We start from the raw sequence: 19,548 nt of genomic DNA, 5'->3' as shown, positions 1-19,548 counted from the left end.
TACTAAAATTAATCATTTACTTGGCACTTTACTGGCTCGATCCAAGCTTATATTAAGAGCAAAACAAAGGGACTTTAAAGCTGCCCTAAAAGGAATCTTGGAGATTTGTCCTTAGAGAATAGGGGTAGGAATAGCTTTACGGGCAAGTAACAGTACTATGACTGCTGTGCAGTTGAGAGCTCATGCAATAAATCATCATTAACAATTGCATAAAATTGCATTTAATATAGAAGACTGACCCCAAGGCCAGATCTCTGGGGGGATTGGAGGAGAGAGGAAGGCCTGAATTCAGAGCAGACAGTGGCAACAGACTAAACAGCTCTCTCAAACACTGCACATAAGATATTCTACATTTAAAATAATAAAAGTCTCACAGTGACTTCCACTAATTCTCAGTAGTGGTTATGAGGAAATGTCAATATTCAGTAATAGTAGAAGAAGTCTCTGTCACAAAGGTAGTGTGTGCCCAGTACAGGAAGTTTGTAAGTACATGAGTGTTTGCTGAGGGTTTAACATCATGGGGGAAGATTCAAAGCCAAATTGTTTGCAGCTATTTCTCAGATTGCAGAAATCATGTCTTCCTTACCTGCTACCACTACAATGCTAACATTAAAGCCAGGACACCTAGCTCCTAGAAAGCTTTTTCAAAGACTAAGGACTTCAATTAGAAACAAAAATATTAAAAGGTTTACTTTTAAGCCGGATAGTTATAATCTAAAGCTGCATTTTGCAGAAGTTTTGCACTGTCCCTAGAAAAAGGACTCAGGAATGCATTTTTGAAATAGTAACATAATGTTCCAGAGTGAAAAGATTTTTTTAAGCTGCTTCTGCTCAATATCCTTTTTAATTCAGATGCAGAGACTGAGAACTTGAGCGTCCTTCACAACAAACCTTATAAACACTCATGTATTTAAATAGACATTCCTCCAGCACATTAGAATAATAATTTTCTTTCACCATTTTATAAGGTTAAGAGGAACTTTATACCTTGAACTGTCAATGTAGCCTGTGTTTGACTTTCTCCTACTTCATTCCAGGCTTCACAGGTGTATTTGCCTGTATCTTCAGGAAACACCTCCTGGATGTACAGACTGTACTCATTGCCTTTCTTCTCAAAGTGAAAATCTTCCGTCTCTTGGATTTCTTTCCCATTATGCAGCCAGATAATTTCAGGAGGTGGGTTAGCTAAAAATAAGCAAGCAACAAAAATCTGAGACACACACAAAACCCCACCATATGTCAATTAAGAAAAGGAATGAGTTTGGGGTTTTTTGCCACCTGATTCTGCAATTTCATCTTCAAAACATTCAGGAATTTCTATTATTAACTCTGTCAATGCTGTGTAATGTGAAATGGTATGTACTATTATGATTAAAATACAAATGAATAAGGGAAGCATGTATACAACGTGAGAGGGAGAATGAGTTCTAGACACCACAAATATGGTTATTAGGAGTTTCTGATACCAAATTTCATACCAGGACTGCTCTTTCTGTAGCACTAATCTTACCCCAGTTGACAAGAACTCAATCTTTTTTGTTCACAACAAAAGCTATTACAAGTCCACTTCAACAAGAGGACTTGTAATAAACTTATAAGCTTATTTACCCATATTAAACTTATACCATTATATCATTCCAATCAAGAAACACTTCTACAGGTCTGAACATGTTAAAAATGGACAATGTTCAGCCATTGTTGAGGATCACATTTGACCAACCTAGCTTTTAAAAACTGGTTCCTAGAAATATTATTTCCAAATGCAAAGACACCTGCTAAAAATATGGGGGAAATCCCACACTTTGCAGGAGGATTTAAATTTTTAAGTAATACTTTTCTGTAGCTACACACCTGATACCTCCACAGTCATTATCACTTGACTTCCATCCATTACTTTGAGGTCAGTCAGGCCCTGAAGGAAGATGGGTGCAAAAGTCTTGTTTAACTTTGCAGCCTGTGCACTCTCTGCCTTCTTGCTGCTCTTCTTTTCTGTGAAGTCAAAAAAAGAACAAAAGGGGTCTCTTACTGGGATTTTCATGACAAACTTTAACTGACCTTAGGCTCAACAGGATTTTGAGACAGTGGTTTTGTTTCAGCTCTCAGAAGGCAAAAATAACTGAAACCACCTAATATACCTGTTTTGCCTTGCCAGTATTCCAAGCAGAAAGACAAGACATAGGAATGGAACTGTCCTCCTTCTGAGAATCCATTTAAGTAATTGTTAACAGATATCAGAGAGTATCACTGAGAAATCACACTTATTTTTCCCGAAGTACACATTCTCAGGAAAAAAAAAAAAAAGAAGCAAAGCAACCCAAAAACTTGTAACTAAAAATTCAGTGTCTGTAATCACTGCTAAATTAATTTGAAAACCCCAGGGGATGTTACAAGTTGCCATTGCTGTGATTGATGAGTTAGAAATATGAGCTCATTGCAGCACGGGATTTGTAACTCTGTAAGTAATTACAAACCATTTAGATTGTTAGATGGTCAATATCCAATAGGTTTGAGTTCACACACTCCTCTCCTGTACTTCACTTTGGCAATTGATTGATGATGGGAAAGACTGAAACCTCAGGTTGTCAATATATATCACAAAACTCACTGCTGTATCAGGGCTTTTAAAATTTTTCTTTTGAGGCTGTGCAATCAAATGCTGAGGGAATTTAGAATTAAATAATCCACTCTTACGTGTTTTTGTGATATGTTATTTCCAGTAGCCACAGCCATTCAGAGGCTATGAAACAAGACCATTTAACTGTGATCTATAGTACAGTAGACCAGGAAGTCTACTGCTCTAAAAACCTGAGCAAAGACACTTCTGAAGCCAAACAGTGATCATGACCAAACATAAAAAGTCATAAATATTTACCAGTCCCTTGGATACATTTTTTGTTTGGTTTAGCTTGTGTTCTTACGTCTTGCCTTTAAAATTCCAACCCTATGTTCTATCCACATGTGAAAATATTTTTATTTTGCTTATCCCTACCTTCAAAATTCTCAAAGGAACATCAAGCACACCCAAAATAGTATTACAGCAACATAAAGTGCCAGAAAACCACAATTAATAAAATTAGCGATTAGGTAAAAAAGACTGCAACTCACTGAGAAAGCCCACTGAACCTCCTGGAGGTAAAAAGTTAAGTTTGTACTGGGGTAATTTGAGCTCAACATAAATTTGGAAGCAGCCTGGAGGGGAAGTTTTTCTTCTTCTCTAGCAAAGTTTTTTCTAGCCAAAATCTTGTTTCACTGGCTCATACTGCAGGTCTTTTCTTGGCACTGAGCAGAGAGACATTGATGCATGTGAGAATGGAAATACGGGACCTGAGTGAGACCCATTTGGATTGGTGCTATGGAAGCACTGATCAGCCTTAGGGCTTCCCAAGCACCTGCTTGGAAGTGACTAATGCTGTACAGAAAATAGCCAAGAAGTTGGTGGAAACTCATCTAGAGAAATAAACTCCTGTGGTTCACCATAGCCCATAGCCCTCTGTTTTGTAATGGTTACTCAGAGGAGCTGCTGTACTAAGCAATATCAGCACGGGCACCTTCACTGCTCTAATGCCTTGCAGGAAATCCCTTTGTCTCTCAAAGTCAAACTTTGTCTCACAAAATGTGGGGGAAAGTTTCTAAGTTCCTGGACTTAGAAAAAATTAAAGTTACTGACAACTTTAGTTTCTCACAGATGTTTTACACAAGACAACACAGTCCATTTTAATGCTGTTATTTAGTCTAAAATCATTGCATTTTCTCAGAAGGGACTGGTACAATCACGCAGAGGCCAAATTACAAAGCCTGAATGTTAACTATTTTCAAATTCTTCCGAAGCTTGTAAATGCTTTCAGTTGTTTATTTATGATAGCACTATGCAGTGACTCAGTGTTTGTCTGATGAATGCTTGAACATTTCACAATTTTACAATGAAATAGCAGTACTCTACATATAATATACCTAAGGGCTCCTTCAATTTTAGCCTTACAGGTCTTTAGAAAAACAGCAATAAAATTGATTTTGGAGTGAAAAGATGGGATGCTGATCATTTGAGATTAAGCAAATAACTCCTATTCCTATTTATGTTGAAAAGATATTGTGTGGTTTTGCTTCCTTTTGAAAACACCTGTCTTTATTTTGATAGTAAAATATTTAAAGGAAAGCCATACATGAAAAACTAGAAACTGCAAAAGGGTGGCTTCAAGTGCAACAACCATAGAAGTACACATTCCCTGGCCACTGCTAGATGCTTGCTAGTTTCATACATCAGGAACAAAATCCATGACCTGTACCAGGAAAATAGTAGGGAAGCAGAAATGAAAACAGGACACAAATAAGAAAAATGCACAGAAAGTCCTGGCCAGGATTAATGATTGCTTTCCCACATTCCTCCAAAGTCCCTTTGACCACATAAACTCTACTGGGCTTCCAAAATCCATATGCTCTCAGAGAGTGCTGGCTTCAGAGCCCAGAGTAGGAGGACAGGAGGAAAGGAAGAAGGCAGAGGCAAAGCTCCCAGATGAGATACTGCAAGTCACTGTGCTTCTGGCTGAAACACCCTCTTTCGTAACACTGCAGGGTCCTTCTGCTGCCAAAACTATGGACAATAAAAATACGGCACATCTGGCATCAGAAAGGAAATCTGGAACCTAAGGAAAATTTTGTTTGACATTAGCATAAAGGCATGACTTCATTATGTATCTATGCATCCTCAAGCTTATTCAACTGGATGTGAAAAAAGAGGAGATCTGATCTCTGTCTATTATGTTAATGCTCTCTAATCGCCTACAACCATTTAATAGCTCCCTCATCACTCTTAATTCTTACTGCTCTCGCGTAGGTGTAGGTTCATCTCTAAGAATGAAAACAAAGAATGTAAGAGTCAACACACCGTTACTAAAACTTTCTCTGTCAGTTAATTCTCTCTGTCTCTTTCCTCTCCTCAATCAGCTTCTGCTGGTGCACTCAATGGCCTCCCCCCACCCCATCATGCCAAGGCAGTTCATGGGGGACATCAGAGAGCCCTACCTACTGCTCCTACAGATGGGCTCGATAAAACACAGGTACATTTCAATGACTTATTTTCAGACCTTGTGTCTAGTTTACTTTATGGTAGCTTACAAAAGCTGCCACCATTTTATAACCACAGCTGTTGGTTTCATGCAGGTCAAATAGTGTAAGATAATATGGAGGAGAGCTATGATTTTCTGAAAGGCATCTCACAGAGAACAATTTTTGCACAGAGCCTGGCACAATGTGTAAGCCCAGCTGGAGCCTTTCTAATGGACAGTGATCTCTCTGTCATTTCAACAAGTTTTTGATAAGGTGTTACACAGGGTCATAGATTTAAAAGTCCATCACAATGACCCCACTTATAAGTTTCCTGGTTTTTGCCTTTCCTCAGGCTTTAATATGCGTGAATGTTGGGAAACAGCAAGTAATAAGATGCACAACTCAGTGGGAAACACTGCCTGGAGACCAGAAATAGTAAGCAAAGCATGTAAATGGTACTTTTTATACCCACATATATTTTCAACAAAGCAAAAGGAATATAGGCTTTTCCCACCACATTCCCTTACCCCTGAGGGTTCATTTTTTATTAGAAAGGCACTCTAATAAGCACTCAAATCTATGTTTAAAAAAGCCACTTACTGCATTAAATCCATAGAGATTAAGGAGAATTTAAATTCTTTCGGTTTCTTAGGAAAAATACAAATTCTCGGCATATTCAGATGGCAATGGGAAAAGATATACTCCCTATGATGTAAAACTATTTCTACTAATCTGTTATTCTGTCCTCTGTGATTTGTGTAATCAATACTAAGATAATCTATCTACAGTTACTATATACAAATATGGATTATTTATTAACCTGTATTATTAGAAATTTAGGGTGATAAAAATGCTCTCCTTTTATCTGAATTTTCTCAATCCAGGTTTTAAAGACTCCTTACATAAATTTAACCTCTGCATATCTGCAGACTGGAAGTTATTGCAAGAGGAGTCTCAATGTTAGCTGTGGGTCTAAACCAAAATAAACTTGAATTTTGTAAAGCCTTGACCTGGATCAGGATTCAGGACTTCAGCATATTTGTAAACATATTTATATTGATGAGCAATGGTGAATTATTGAGCTGAAGGTGCATACCTAATAGAAAAGGGGAAAATTCATACTGTACCGAACAATTAACCTAGTACAAGTTAATTGCACAATACACCTGTACCAGTTTAATGGCAATTATGCAATCAACTATTTATATTCTAAGGTAAAAGACACAGATAAATCTATATCCTTGGAGAGAAGGAAAAAAAGAATCAATAATTGCACTGTGCCACTCCCAGATTTGCTGCTGAATCTGAAGAATATCCATATGAGGATGCAAACTTTAAGGTTTCCAAAGACCAGACCTGGATTTTACCTGAGCTGTAGTCAAACCAGTTAACATTTTATGGACATCATCTAGCCTAGAAAATTTTCGTGTTCATTTGCCTACCCTGATGTACTGAAGGCATTTTCATGTGAGCTGCAGAATGCTGACATCTCCTGTTGAAATATCAGGACTTCAGCACGCTGAGCACTGCACAGAATCACACAATAACTGAGTTTAGAAGGAACTTCTGGAGATCGGCCTTTCCAGCCCCCAGCTCAAGCTGGGTCAGCTTCAGCATGGCATTTACACACAGCTCCAGTGCAGCAAATCAGTGGCCAAGGCCAGGGTTACAACTGGTCACAAGTCAAGGACACACAAAGAATAGAGAGTTTGCTGCCTAATGTTCAGAACAGTGCAAAACCTCGCAGTGTTTAGTCTTACAAGAGGTTTAATTATACTGGAGGAATCTGTTTGCCAGCATTGTGAGGTTGACTGCCAGCTAATGCCTGCTCTGAGCCGCGCGGAAGGGCTGCCTCGGCAACATTTACCATTTATGGTGTTTAAATATCATTCTGGCTCACAGGCCAATAACTCAACTGAGCTGAGGAGAATACTTAACTCACAAAGCTCTGTGTGAGCAGGAGCTCGGAGAGAGAAGCACCAGATTCCACTAAAACCTCTCAAAACAAGACTTGGGTTCACACACAGATCTCAAGCTTGAGAAGAGTTTCACATCCTCAAATGTTTTTGGTGTAAACAAATCCAGCCACTACTAAATCTTAAGCTAACAGTGCTATCTGTAAAGTTAAGAGATTTTATAAGGCAAAAAATTGATATGAAGACACATATTTGTCTTTCTGCAAAGTGTCTTTCTCAAGCCTGAGGCATAACATTTTCTATGAGTTTTTCGAAAATTCAATACTTGATTTACAAGAGCATAAAAATGTATCAGACCTTTATGTTCCCAAGACATCTAGGAACATTTCTGCTTTATTAAAGATCTCAGGTTAGTATGCTATTTTGCAAACTTAGGTCATGAGACCTAGGTGTTCAATGACCTAGCAGCGTTATTTACACATTTACCTTCCATTTTTTTTATTTTTTTTTTTGCAGTTATAATCTGTTTTTTTTTTTTTAAATGGAAGGTATGATTTAAGAGCTGGAACAAGTCATAGTCTGCATGCTGCCCTTGCATGACACAGAAAAACTGTTAACCTAAGACTGACAATGCCCTAAGCCTGTACCAGTCAGGGTGGTTGGGGATATACAAAGGAGACCAAGTCCCACTTTATCTTGTCTGGAAATCTTTATTTTACTCTGGGCTAGGCTTCCAGCCCTATCCTGCAGCTCCATGTATGCTCCTTTTTTCCAGGGTCTTTCCTCTGTATGGGATACCACCAGGTCAGCATTTTAACCTCTTTTGCCAGCTCAGTTTGTTCTGCAACAAACAGATTTGTTCCAGTGGAGCAGTGGAAGAGGCTCTCCAGGGAGGTCACAGCACCAAGCCTGAGAGCCTTTGGACAAGGCTCTCAAGCACATGGTGGGATTCTTGGGGTGTCCTGTGTAGGTCCAGGAGCTGGGGTCAATGATCCTGATGGGTCCCTTCCAACTCAGCATATTCTATGATTCTGTGCAACTGAGATGGCACCCCAGAAATCCCACTATCAAAAGGCTGCACCAGAAAGAATTGTGATGTGGGTGAACAGTCAGAATAGAATAGCCTGTCTCAGGTGAATGGGGTCTACAAGGATTATCTAGTCCAGCTGCCTGACCAGTTCAGAGCAGACCAAAAGTTAAAGCCTGTTGTTAGGGACAATGTCCATATACCCCTTAAACCCTGACAGGCTTGGGGCATTGATCACCTCTCTAAGAAGCCTGTTCCAGTGTTTGACCACCCTCTCAACAGATGATTCCTGATGTCCAGCCAGAACTTCCCCTGGCACAGCTTCCGACCATCCCATGAGTCTTATTGTTGTATTCTAGAGAGAAGAGAACTGCATCCTCCTACCTCCCTCTCTACTTCCCCTCCTCAGGAGAAAGCTCCAGAAGAGTGCAGGGGTCAGACACAAAATAGATGTCTGGGTTCATAGCAGACCACTTTGCAGTCAGCAGACCAAATTCCTCCCTGACAGTCTCACTGGAAGCTTCTGCAGCCAAAGGGGTGTTTGCTTTTGCCTCCAGAACTGTCTGCCTAATTAATGACTTACCCTGTTTGCAAGTTATTTACATCAAGTAATTGCTCTTTTGTCACTGTCAGAGACAGCAACTCCATGGAAGGCCCGAGAGCCTGTATACCTACCAAATACATTTATAAGGCAGGTCAGCTGTCCACTGCTAACAAATTCCCCAGCATTAGAAACCAATCTGACAAGGAGAACTTCAGGAAAAGTGCCTCATGTACACTCGGTCAAGCCAAGTCAGCGCCACAGTGAAAATAGGCATTCTACTGAGGCAGCTCTATTTCACCTTCACGTGTATAGTCTCAATTTTTGTGTGACTGCCCAGGTAGATCTTAATTTAATTGCAGGGAGTAATGATGTGTAGATATACCAGTTCCAACAGAGAAAAAACTGGGCTGTGCATCAGCTGAAATGCAATGGAAGCACAGTAAGAACAGGCAATCACATAAAGCACGTGTCCCTGAAGATGTCACTGATCTAAAGAGTTACAGCCTCTTCAGCCTTTCCCTTCTCTGACAAATCCACGCTGGAAACAAAATTAGTTATCCCGTGGTAATATTAAAACAGCTCAGCTCCTCTCTTGGGTGAGCAATCAAAAGGATACTGTACTAAGAATGCTGTTAGGGAATCCCTCAAAGACAAATAAGACTCAGATTGAGAGCTAAGAAACCAAATTTGAAGTTAGACTAATATAAAGTGGAAAAAAAAAAGAGAAAAAATACAACCATATTGTATTTCTGGGTATAGTTGGTGTCAGTAAGGTATTCTAAAGCAAGACCTGTTTGGCATTTAAGTCCATAAAAGATAAGGTAGCTCTAGTGTGGCATTGCTTGTGGTTAGTTTTCTTCATTAATTTATATTAAAAATATTTTGAAACAAGAAACTACCCTGAAAAAAAAAGAAGAATCTGTGTATGTGGCCAACAGTCAAGCCTTCATTAAAATGAAGCTGCAGAGAAGCACTTCCAGTAGCACACAGCTGTAAAAGGTTCCTACCCTCTGTTCTGTTCCTCTGCTGCAAAGGAATGATAGATGCTTCCCTTAGGCAACTTCTGGAGAGTTTTAAAGATTGAGCTAATCCTGTGAGGTAGTTTGATGGCTGTTGGAGTTCCCATTAGCTAATCCACATCAGCTGTTCTTGAAAACATTATGTGGCGTAACATCACACTCCTGCTTTCAAAATTATGCAGGCATATATTCAGTGAACAGGTTTTATATGTATTTTGATGACTTCCAGTTTTCAGCTGAAACTTAGAACACTATAGAATTTGGCAATCCAAGCTGGGACAGTTTGCCCTTTGACCAGTGCAGGGCTGCTCCCCACTGTTATAATAATAATCTGTTTTCTGTTATTCTAGTACATAATAATTTAATGCTCACAGTATTTGATCATGTGTCACAGTTAATTTAAGGGTAAGTTTTTTCTTTTCTTTCTTGTGTTTTTAATTATTTTTTCTGTCAGCATCTCACCTTTTAATTTAATTTATAAGAAATTTTAATGCAATTTCTGACATTTAAATTTTTCTTTTTCTGCATGCACTCATCCCTCATTTTTATCCAAATTTGGTTCCCCTTTTTCTGGAAATGATTTATAATAAGAAACTGTCTTTAGAGTGTATTTTTTACATTGATGGCACGTCTACCATTAAGAGCTTTCACACATGTTTTGCTTTTGCCTTTCAGTTTTGGTTTCTAGCTGGCATTCTGTTCCACATTTGGTCCTGAGGTCCTGCAAGAAGGCAATTTAAAAAAATAACCCCAAATTTAGAGGTGTTGTAGCTATTGATGAGCCATAAATAGTGCTGGACTGAGATCTCTGGGGCACTCTTGAAAGCTTTGCAACAGAGTTTTTTTGATGCTCATGACAATTTACCTCTGACTTTTCAATACAGTAACAAAATTCCTCTCCCTTTCACTTAGTGCTCTGAAACCAATTCTTACACAGACAAGTGGTCCCACCCAGCTACTGCTCTGGAATGCCTTTTGGACATTTAATAGGACGAGACTGGCATATTTTGTAAAGTCATCTCTAGTCACTTATGCTTGAAATAAAGCAAAATGCTTTCAAATAAGCAGTGACTTTGATAAGCTGTCACAAACATTTCATCAGTGTTGGCAAGTAAGAGTGTTCTTTGCTTACCTTTGGCAGAAATATGGATCTCAGAGAAAGAGAGCTGTGGCCTCCCAAAGAGAGGCTGCTTATTGCAGTGATAACCTTCTTTAAACGATTAATGTCTAAGAAGGGTCATTCTGAGACAGAAAGAAAAACAACCCACGACCTGAAGAGAGCATTTCTCATGACTGAAGGAAAAGATTCCTACCTGAAAAGTTTTCTTCCACCTGGTTATATTTTATGGTCCCACTCACACCAGATGGGAGAGTGACAGGAACAAAACAAACTGGTTTTTCAGACAGCATCTCCCTTTGCTGCTCTGATAAACTGGTTGCAGCAGGGACTGTGGCAGGCTTTCAGGTGGCTCTAATCTGCTCGTGCAGTGATCAATGAATGACTACAGTAATCGGCTTGGAAGGGCTACAGGCTTCCCAACATAGACACTTATGCTGGGGAGGCTGCACTGGGAAAAAAAAAAAAGCATGAACAGAAAGTGGTGGGGGAGAAAGGGGAACAGATGTGAGTCCAGGCAAATGCACTGCTGGCAGGGAAAGAGAAATGAGGTCAAGAGCTAATAAGCAGGAGCAGCACTATCTGCTGAATAGTGTTTGCTTACAAAGAGTATTAGGCCTGTATTAGAAAACAAAGAAACAAACAAAAAACCAGCAGTGTGCAGAAAACAAGCATCAGCAGGACGTGTGGCTGCAGAGCATTAGAGCCCACAGGAGCACTGTGGCTGCCAGCCTGCCCTGCTGCTCTCACTTCCCTCACCTCCTGTGCTCCACCTCAGAAACAGCCAGTGGTGCTGCTGCCTGGGGCAGGGGGGCTCCAGAAATCTCAAGGAGTGTGCAGTGGGTCAGGTATTTTGTTTGTTATTTATTGCAGAGCTGCAAGGCAGAGGACGTTCTCCTAGGAGTCACAGCAAGTGCTCTAGCTTGATACCATACCTAGAGAAAGCTGGACCAGGCAATCACCTACCCCTCTGACAGGCAGAGTCTGTTTGCAAAATAAGAGAAGCTTCCCCATGCAGTATTGATGTGTTTGGCACAACAGAGCCCACACTCTTCCCACTCTCACTGCAGTCCATAATCATGTGCAGCACACTCAGGTATTGGTGTGAAAGTCAGGTAATTAAATATCCCTTTGACACATTTTTTCTACAGGTGGACCTGACCTATAACTCCCTGTCAGTGATTAGTTGACAGTTAACTAATATCAGAGGACATATCAGAGGGCTTATCTCAGGAATGAGGCAGACCTGAAGATCTGTCACCATTCCTGGGAGCTGGCCTTACCTTCCAGCTGTACCAGTTATCACCTCCATCTCTCTTGCTTTATACTCTGATTGTCACAGCCTCAGCAAAACAGTAACACCAACACACCACACATGTACATCCAGAATCAATAAACTTTTTCTCACCTCAGTTTCCTATTCATAAGAAAGTGATTAAACTATACAACCACCCTGATTTAAAAATATTAATAAATCCATAATAAATAACTTCATAATTTATTCATAGCCTGATTAATAAATTCATAAATAAACCTGAGTATCTGCAATCCCCATCAGTGTATAATCACCATGTATTTCAGGTGACCTGAATGCACCCTGGATTTCCATGTTAGGAGCTGGTTGGTTTTCTTGTTTTTTAATTAGGATGCCTGGTGTATTTAAAAATGGCTTGTACACCTATTTTCATATCACAGAACAATAAAAAAATTGTAATATGAAATGTGAAAATGTGAACACCAAATACAATAGCTTGCACATACAATAACAGGAACAAATCAGTCATGCACGTGTTCATGTTGTTTAAAAACTTTAAAAATAAAATGTGCATCAGCCCCAAAGCTTCCCAAACTTTGATTTTACTGTATGTAGAAAACAATGCTTAAGAAAAAAAATAATCCTACATTTAGTAGCAAATGGTACCAGTTCAGGATTTTCTATAATTGAGTGTTTGAATGACACTGAACCATGTTTCTCACTTCTCAGGCTTAGATGCATTAGGCCAATTGATCTAGCTTTTACTCAGTGCAACACACTCACTGGGAGGTTCAGTTAGAAATAATTCTCATGGTGAACACATTTGTTAAGGTGTTTTTTCCAGTGAGCCCTGCTCAGTCTCTGTAGTTCCTCTCCACCTGTGTGTCAGCTTTGAGAAACTGCTGACAGAGGGAGGACAGCTGTCAGGGCTCACCTCATCTACTTAGTCCTTTACAAGGCCAAAATCAGCTTCACCTTGATTAACTTAGTCTCTCCACAGACTACCTAATGGATCTACCCCAACTTGCTCAGCCTTCAGATCACTTACTTAAGTAGAGAGATCTGAAGTGATCTGAATATGGTATTTTATCACTTTAAATAAGCAGAAGAATGTTGAATTTGACTTTTTTAAGGCTATTGCATTTCTATATGAATCCCATCCATATGAAATATGGGACTTTTTTTGATGCAGTGCCAAAAGCCTCCTACAAACAACTAAGTACCTTCACCCTTTTCCATACAAAACTAAGGAATAATACTGAGATTGCCCAGTGCTAGACAGAATTTATCCTGCTTAATAATAAGGAAGAAAAAGACAACCATAAATGAATCTGAGACTGATGACTTAGAAGGAAAGTTATGCCACAATTAGCTCAGCTAATTATCCAGGGCCCAATGCAAATCATGCTGAAAGTACTGGAAAAAAATCCCACTCTTGCATTTAACTGGACCTGCAACAGTAACCCTTTATTGGGCAAAGGACCTTTAAAATGTTTCCTACAATAGCTTCCTTTCACAAAAACAAAGTAATTTACAGTCAAAAAGGCAAAGAATGCACAGAAGTTGATTAGAAAACACAGTATGTGCCTAGATAACATCTGTAACCTAATAGCAGGTTAAGGATCATCTTGTACTACAATTCAGATGTGAATTGAACTGTTTGACACTCACTATCCTTGCTGCTAACTTTTCTGAGTTGTCTGTGAGCTGAATTTCACTTAGGAAAATAAAATTGAGTTTTACTGTTAAGAGACGCTATTCATTCCAGGTAAAATTTCCCCAGTGATCAGAGTAGATATTTCTCTTCATGAGATCCTTGCTGCAGCAGAATAACAAAGACAAAAATGGCAGTATGGATTGAAATGTAGACCTAGACAGAAATGTGTCCAAGGACCGCAGAAGCAAATTAAGGAAAAGCTGGATTCTAAGACTGGTCTGGTACTGATGATATGCGAAGAACATCCATTCCTTCTTAGATTAAATATGGCTTACTTCTCACATAAATAAGGAACATATTTCTCTAACAATGAATGAACAATCTGAGCACTGCAGCAAACTTGACATCCTTAAATCATCTTGGAGACAAAAAGGACCTGGATAAGGATGGGTTACAGTTCAGAAATGATTTTACACACTTTATTCCAAAAATCACTGTTTGGTCAGGAGAGGATTTTTGAAGTTTTCTCCCTTTCTGCACATACAACCATTTTCTGTTGCAATCTGTTTGCACAGGCCGAGCATTTAGAAAAACCTTAGTAGCAGCATTCAGAGACTCAGAAAACTCTAATGCCAAGAAGCTTTTGATAGAGATTCTAATGGAAAAATATACACAAACAGATACGAGATTTGGAAATTAGATTTTAAATTTGGTACTATTTTTGGCAGAAAAATCCACATTGATCTGAGTTTTGTGGAAAGTTACTGTAATCCTTATGGCCACAGGGACATAATGAGTTTTAGGGAAGAAGAAGACAGGATAGCTAAAACTGTAAAAATATTGAATATATAGTTTTACAGCCTATCATGTATGTTCTTAATTCTGCTCTTATTCTTCCCTCTCACTACTCTATGACTCCTAGAAAATAAAATGGGATGCAGATGACAGAAACTAACTCTCCATGATGGTGGCAATGCAGCCTTCCAGCCCCAGACTGTGTAAAGTGCAAGAGGAATCCAACACAGTGCAACAGTGACTCCATGGCCTGAAATAGCTCAGCAGAGCACACAAGCCCAGGGAAAGGCTCCCATGTTAGCACTGCCTGTCAGCCCCAAAATAACTCAGAAATGCTCTGTAAGAGAGGACTGTCCCTTTGGTTTCTGAGTCCCAGTCAAGGATCAGAAAGCCTCAGGCCAAAACCAGCTCCCTTGAGGTGGACCACTCTTCATTGGCCTTTAGCTAATGCAGATGAAATGCTTCAGAGAAATCGTAACTGATAACTTTGAGAACAGATTAGTTTCAGGTTTATTTTGAATTGATGTTTTCTTACTTCGTGCCATTTTTCAGGAGGGGAGGGTGGAGAGGTGATGACTACATTTCCAATTTGGTGATCAAGAAATGAATTCATAGGTTTACCAGAGTTACTTTGTTTTTATTTTAACCTTGTCATACAGAATAGGGGCAGGCATAGCACTAAAGAGCTGTAGACAAACACCCCAGAACACTGGTAAACAAAGACAAGACTTGCGATTGCAGGGATCAGAGATTGCATTTCCCACAAAATTGAATGTACAAATTTAGGGCAGGTATTATTTAATCATAAACAAAAGAAATAGTTCCCTTGGCAGCTGTCACTCAGCAATCTGTTGGACAGGCAGTGACAAACTACTATAACTTTGGGGAAAAATCATTTGCAGATGAAAAATTCCAAATACAGGCTTGACTGTAGAGGGAGGGAGAGTCTGAGGGAGGGGGATTGAAGAGAGAGGCAGGAGGGGATAATCTCCAGGCCATGAAACAAAACACCTGAATAGACTGATGCCAGGTGAGATTGAGAGCATAAAGACCATGATATTGATGGATACTACCTCACTGTTGAATTTGTCCATGGAATTCTGTCACCTCTTGTCTTCATTTTGAATTGTGGTGTTTTAGAATGTGTTTGTTGAGATTGTAGTACAGAATTATGGCTTTCATGAACAAATCAATTCTGCCAAATCAGCACTCTGTCAGATTTCTGAGACAACAAGTCACCTTGATTGCTCACTACAATGCTCTTCTGGTACTTTCACTACCAAAGTTCTACTTATTTAACATTATCTCTCAGTTAGCTGATAAATGCCTGTTCAGAATTATATCTGATAAATCGTGGCAACAGAACAAGAATATTGGCATTTGCTATCACAGCTGCAGTCCCTGGCATTGCTCTCTGCTCTGCCTTTCAGGAGAAAGGAGTAGCATCTGCCTCCTCCCTGCAACATTCTCTGATGGGTGATATTTGTGATATTGCAGTTCTTTTTTCCTTTCAGCTGTCCCAGTCCTTTCTCACACTGGTAAACCTCTTCCAGAACAGCCTCACTACTCTGTACACTAAGCCCTTGGGAAGCTCAAAGCACTAATACCTTTTTCTGAAACATGCTTATTACTTTACACTACACAGTCCTTAAGCACTTAAGTTGCACACACCTCCAAGGAGGAGAAGAGGTACCCAGCTGACAAAGGCTTGGAAAAACATGGAATCCACTCACAACCACCTCTGTTAAGGATCCAAAGTAATTTTGGTTTAAAAAGATTATATTATTGTAGTAATTACAATAGTCAGAGATATTCACCTTTGACTGTGACCTGAGCACTGCAAGATGCCTGTCCTGTGTTGTTTTCAGCCAGACAGGTATAAATTCCATCATCTTCTGGTAGGGCATCTTGGACAGTCAGTTTTGCAACTCCATCTTCAAAAGTGGAATGGGCATATTGAATTGGCTGGTCTGCAGACAGAAAGGAAAAGAACTGACTTAATACATCAGCCACAAATTTCAAAAGCACATCAGTTTTCAGTGAAATCTGGATGCCTAACACCAGCCAGCCTATGAAAGTGCAGAGCCAAATCCCACTCTGTGCACAGCCACTGCTCTCTAGTGACTACAACCAGCAGCATCCCCAGCACAAAGCACAACATGGTCGTCAGACAAAGCTCACCACCAGATTCACTGCATGCTGCCTCGAGTAGCAGCAAAAGGATAAAAGTTCATTTTGGATTCTCTTTGAGGTGGATAAGACCAGAACTCTGTGTTTGCTTCAGACATGGTGCCCATCTTGTAATTTGCCTCAAACTAGATAAAATGCAGAGAAAGCTAGATGTGCAAATCTGTTGGGCATGGAAAACCACTTGAAGTCCTCTAAGGAGTATTTTGTAGTGGAAAACATTTCAAGAGAGACAGTAAAATCTGCAAGGGAATCAAGAAGCTGACTTACAGAAGCCATCAATCTACACTACACTATGGCCAGTGACAGAAGGGTGCAGCCTCATCTATGGTGATGTGATTATTAAAGAAGTTCATTTTTAAGAAACTGCTTCCTTGAATTGGTTTGACATGCTTAAATATTAGTATAGATGGCTTAAAGTTGTCTTGCTATTGTTTCAGGAACTGTCATGAGTCTCAGCCTTACTTTCTGAAATGCTTCTGCAATCTGTTTTCCCAATATTAAATAGTTTCCACTACTGACTCATCTTTGGTTGCTTTCCCAGTGTATGCAATACTTAAGCCAGCCTTATACCTGTGCATAAACATCACGCTGGAAATAGAAATCATGGTCATCTAAGAGAAGAGGATGAAACAGCAGAGAAATTGTGCAGGACTGATCTGAAGATGTCTGTTGCTCTTGAGTTTGTGGTCAAAAAAGATCGAAATTTATTTCATTGCCAATATAATTTTAAAGGACACAGCTCTGGGGTTTTTAAGAACCAGTTCTGCACTATGAGCAATATAAATTAAATTATGGGACAGACTTTTCTGTCATCTCTGATTTTCAAAGGAAGCCAACTCAGAAGGCAGTTGTTATCTGTGCATTATCTATATGCATACAGTTTCATTCTGAAATACAAACATATGCCAAAATCAGCTTCATCCAATATATGCATATATTATAAAATGTGGTAGATGATCTTCATCCTTTGCTTATAACCATCTATTAAGTTAGTAAATTTTCTATTGCACAAAAAATTGGGGTGAATATTTAATCAACTACCCAGAAGAATTTTAGAATAAAAGCTCTCCAACCTTAGTCACAGGTCACCTATTCTTATTATTGGCTCTTCTGAGCTCATTTGCACTCAGTCACATACAGACTGTTGGAACTATTACAGTAAACCACAGCATTTCTGCGTGTGGGAATAGCACTACATTCAAATGTGTACAGGCTGAGCTAAAGCCCAAGCAGACAAAGCTTTCTGTTAGAGGACAAGGGGCACTGGACTGCCTTCCTAGTCCACCCATAGAATGTCTCACTTGACAGGGTCCTTGCCTGGCATTCTGACATTGAAGCTGTTACTGGTGACAAATGATGCTATGATGCTGTATCAAAAACACACCCAGGATAAAAGCTGCATCATGAAAAGCAGAACAATGCCTTTGTATTTCTGTTGTAAGTAACCAGATGAATAGGGAAAGTGTTCTGCATGGAAAAGCAAAATGTGGGCTCCTTTACCATGTCCTCAAATTTTGCCGGGGTTTTTTTTCACTTCAGCTCCCAACAAAACTGGCTATTTTTTAGCATTATTCAAAAATTCGTGAATTCACTTACAGAACAGCCTTTTCATTAGACCCCAGAAAAAGAACACAGGCATATCAGCCCTTAGGAATAACCTGCAGCAAGACTCTAAGTTACATCCACAGTACTTATATTTTGATGTAATAAAAACAACTCTCCCAGTAGTGAAATGTTCTCTTCTCCAGAGGCAGAACAGTCAAATCTCCAGGACAGCTTGGCAGCAGGAACAATAACAAAAAATACCTTTCTGCTGGCATGTTATGCCTGAAGAAAGGAAATTTTCCCCAGGCCCATTTATTAAAAGCTTTCTGGACAAGTCACAAAGCTATCCTAAAACCAAACACTACTCAGAGAATTGTTATGCTAAAATCATGGTCATATTGTTCTTAAATTCAGCAGAAAGAGATTCAATTAAACTTTGGAAGAAAGAAAACCCACACAGAAACCAAAATGAACAAAAAAGATATTTAAAACAGTCATACACTCCTTATTCCTGCAATTGAAAAAGAAGTTAACTAGAAAGTATTTTAAGAAGATAAAAGTAAATTGGAGTTACACACTGAAGTATTGTCACCCAGAGCACACCCAAAAAGTTATTTATAAAGTTTTGGTGAGGCCAGAACTAAAACACAGGAATCTTACTTTCAGGGAAGTTGCCAGTAAATCAGTGAAAATTCAGAAAGAAACTTAAATAAAATTTAGAGGGAGAACAAAAGGAGAAAAGAATCATCTTGAAAAAGCTGGGAAAAAAGCTTTAATAGTAGATTTGCAGAGAAGAGTAAGAGCTTGGATGAAATTCATTGTTCAGCTAGGTAGCTCTAATTTGTGCACTCTCTATGAATATGGAAAAACTACTCATCCTTACAGATGGTAAGAAGTAATTACAGACAATGCAGAGTATACATCATCTATTTTTTGCCTCACTTGACCTGAAGGAGAGGTCAACCTGTCTAATGCTTGGAAAATATTTTGAAATGGTATGCAGTCACAGCTGGTAAATAGTCTTGGTATATAAAGTAGTACTTGGATGTAACATTGTACAAGCTTTTGCAAGGCTTTCAGTTCTCAGGTGATGTGGATTCCTTGGAAATTGGAGAAGGCAGACTGGACACCATGCAGCCTGTTCAGTGTCCGGGGATGGGCAGCCTGGAAGGGAGCAGGTTCTGCTGCCTTCCTTTTTTTTTTTTCTTTTTTCTTATTTGTTTCTCAAAGCAGCCTTCTGTTCCTGTTTCTTATGATTGATAACTTGGTCTTTGCATTCATTATTTCACCAAGATATACATTCTTTCCCCACTATTCTGCTCAAATTAATTCTGGTTTATTATCATTTTCATGCTTGGAAGACAACTTGAATTTGATATTTTCTAGTGAGCTTTACACATCCTGTTCCATATGATTTTTATTTCTATAGAGTTCTGCAAA

General features: G+C 39.3%; 1 protein-coding gene across 2 annotated transcripts in view; it reads right to left on the bottom strand.

Moving 5' to 3' along the window:
- Positions 1–19,548, bottom strand: part of MYLK (myosin light chain kinase) — a 196,197-nt gene that overhangs the window by 81,415 nt on the left and 95,234 nt on the right. For both annotated transcript variants that reach the window (XM_041473044.1, XM_041473043.1), the window contains exons 11-13: positions 16,191–16,343; positions 1,852–1,989; positions 988–1,185 (exon numbers count right to left, since the gene is read on the bottom strand). In XM_041473044.1, the coding sequence (XP_041328978.1) occupies positions 988–1,185; positions 1,852–1,989; positions 16,191–16,343 (489 nt within the window). The remainder of the gene's footprint in view (positions 1–987; positions 1,186–1,851; positions 1,990–16,190; positions 16,344–19,548) is intronic.

Source organism: Pyrgilauda ruficollis, unplaced genomic scaffold, assembly GCF_017590135.1.
Source record: "Pyrgilauda ruficollis isolate IOZ18807 unplaced genomic scaffold, ASM1759013v1 scaffold3, whole genome shotgun sequence".
Lineage (NCBI taxonomy): Eukaryota > Metazoa > Chordata > Aves > Passeriformes > Passeridae > Pyrgilauda > Pyrgilauda ruficollis.
Note: the sequence above shows the minus strand (reverse complement) of the source record. Positions and strands in the feature narration are given on the sequence as shown.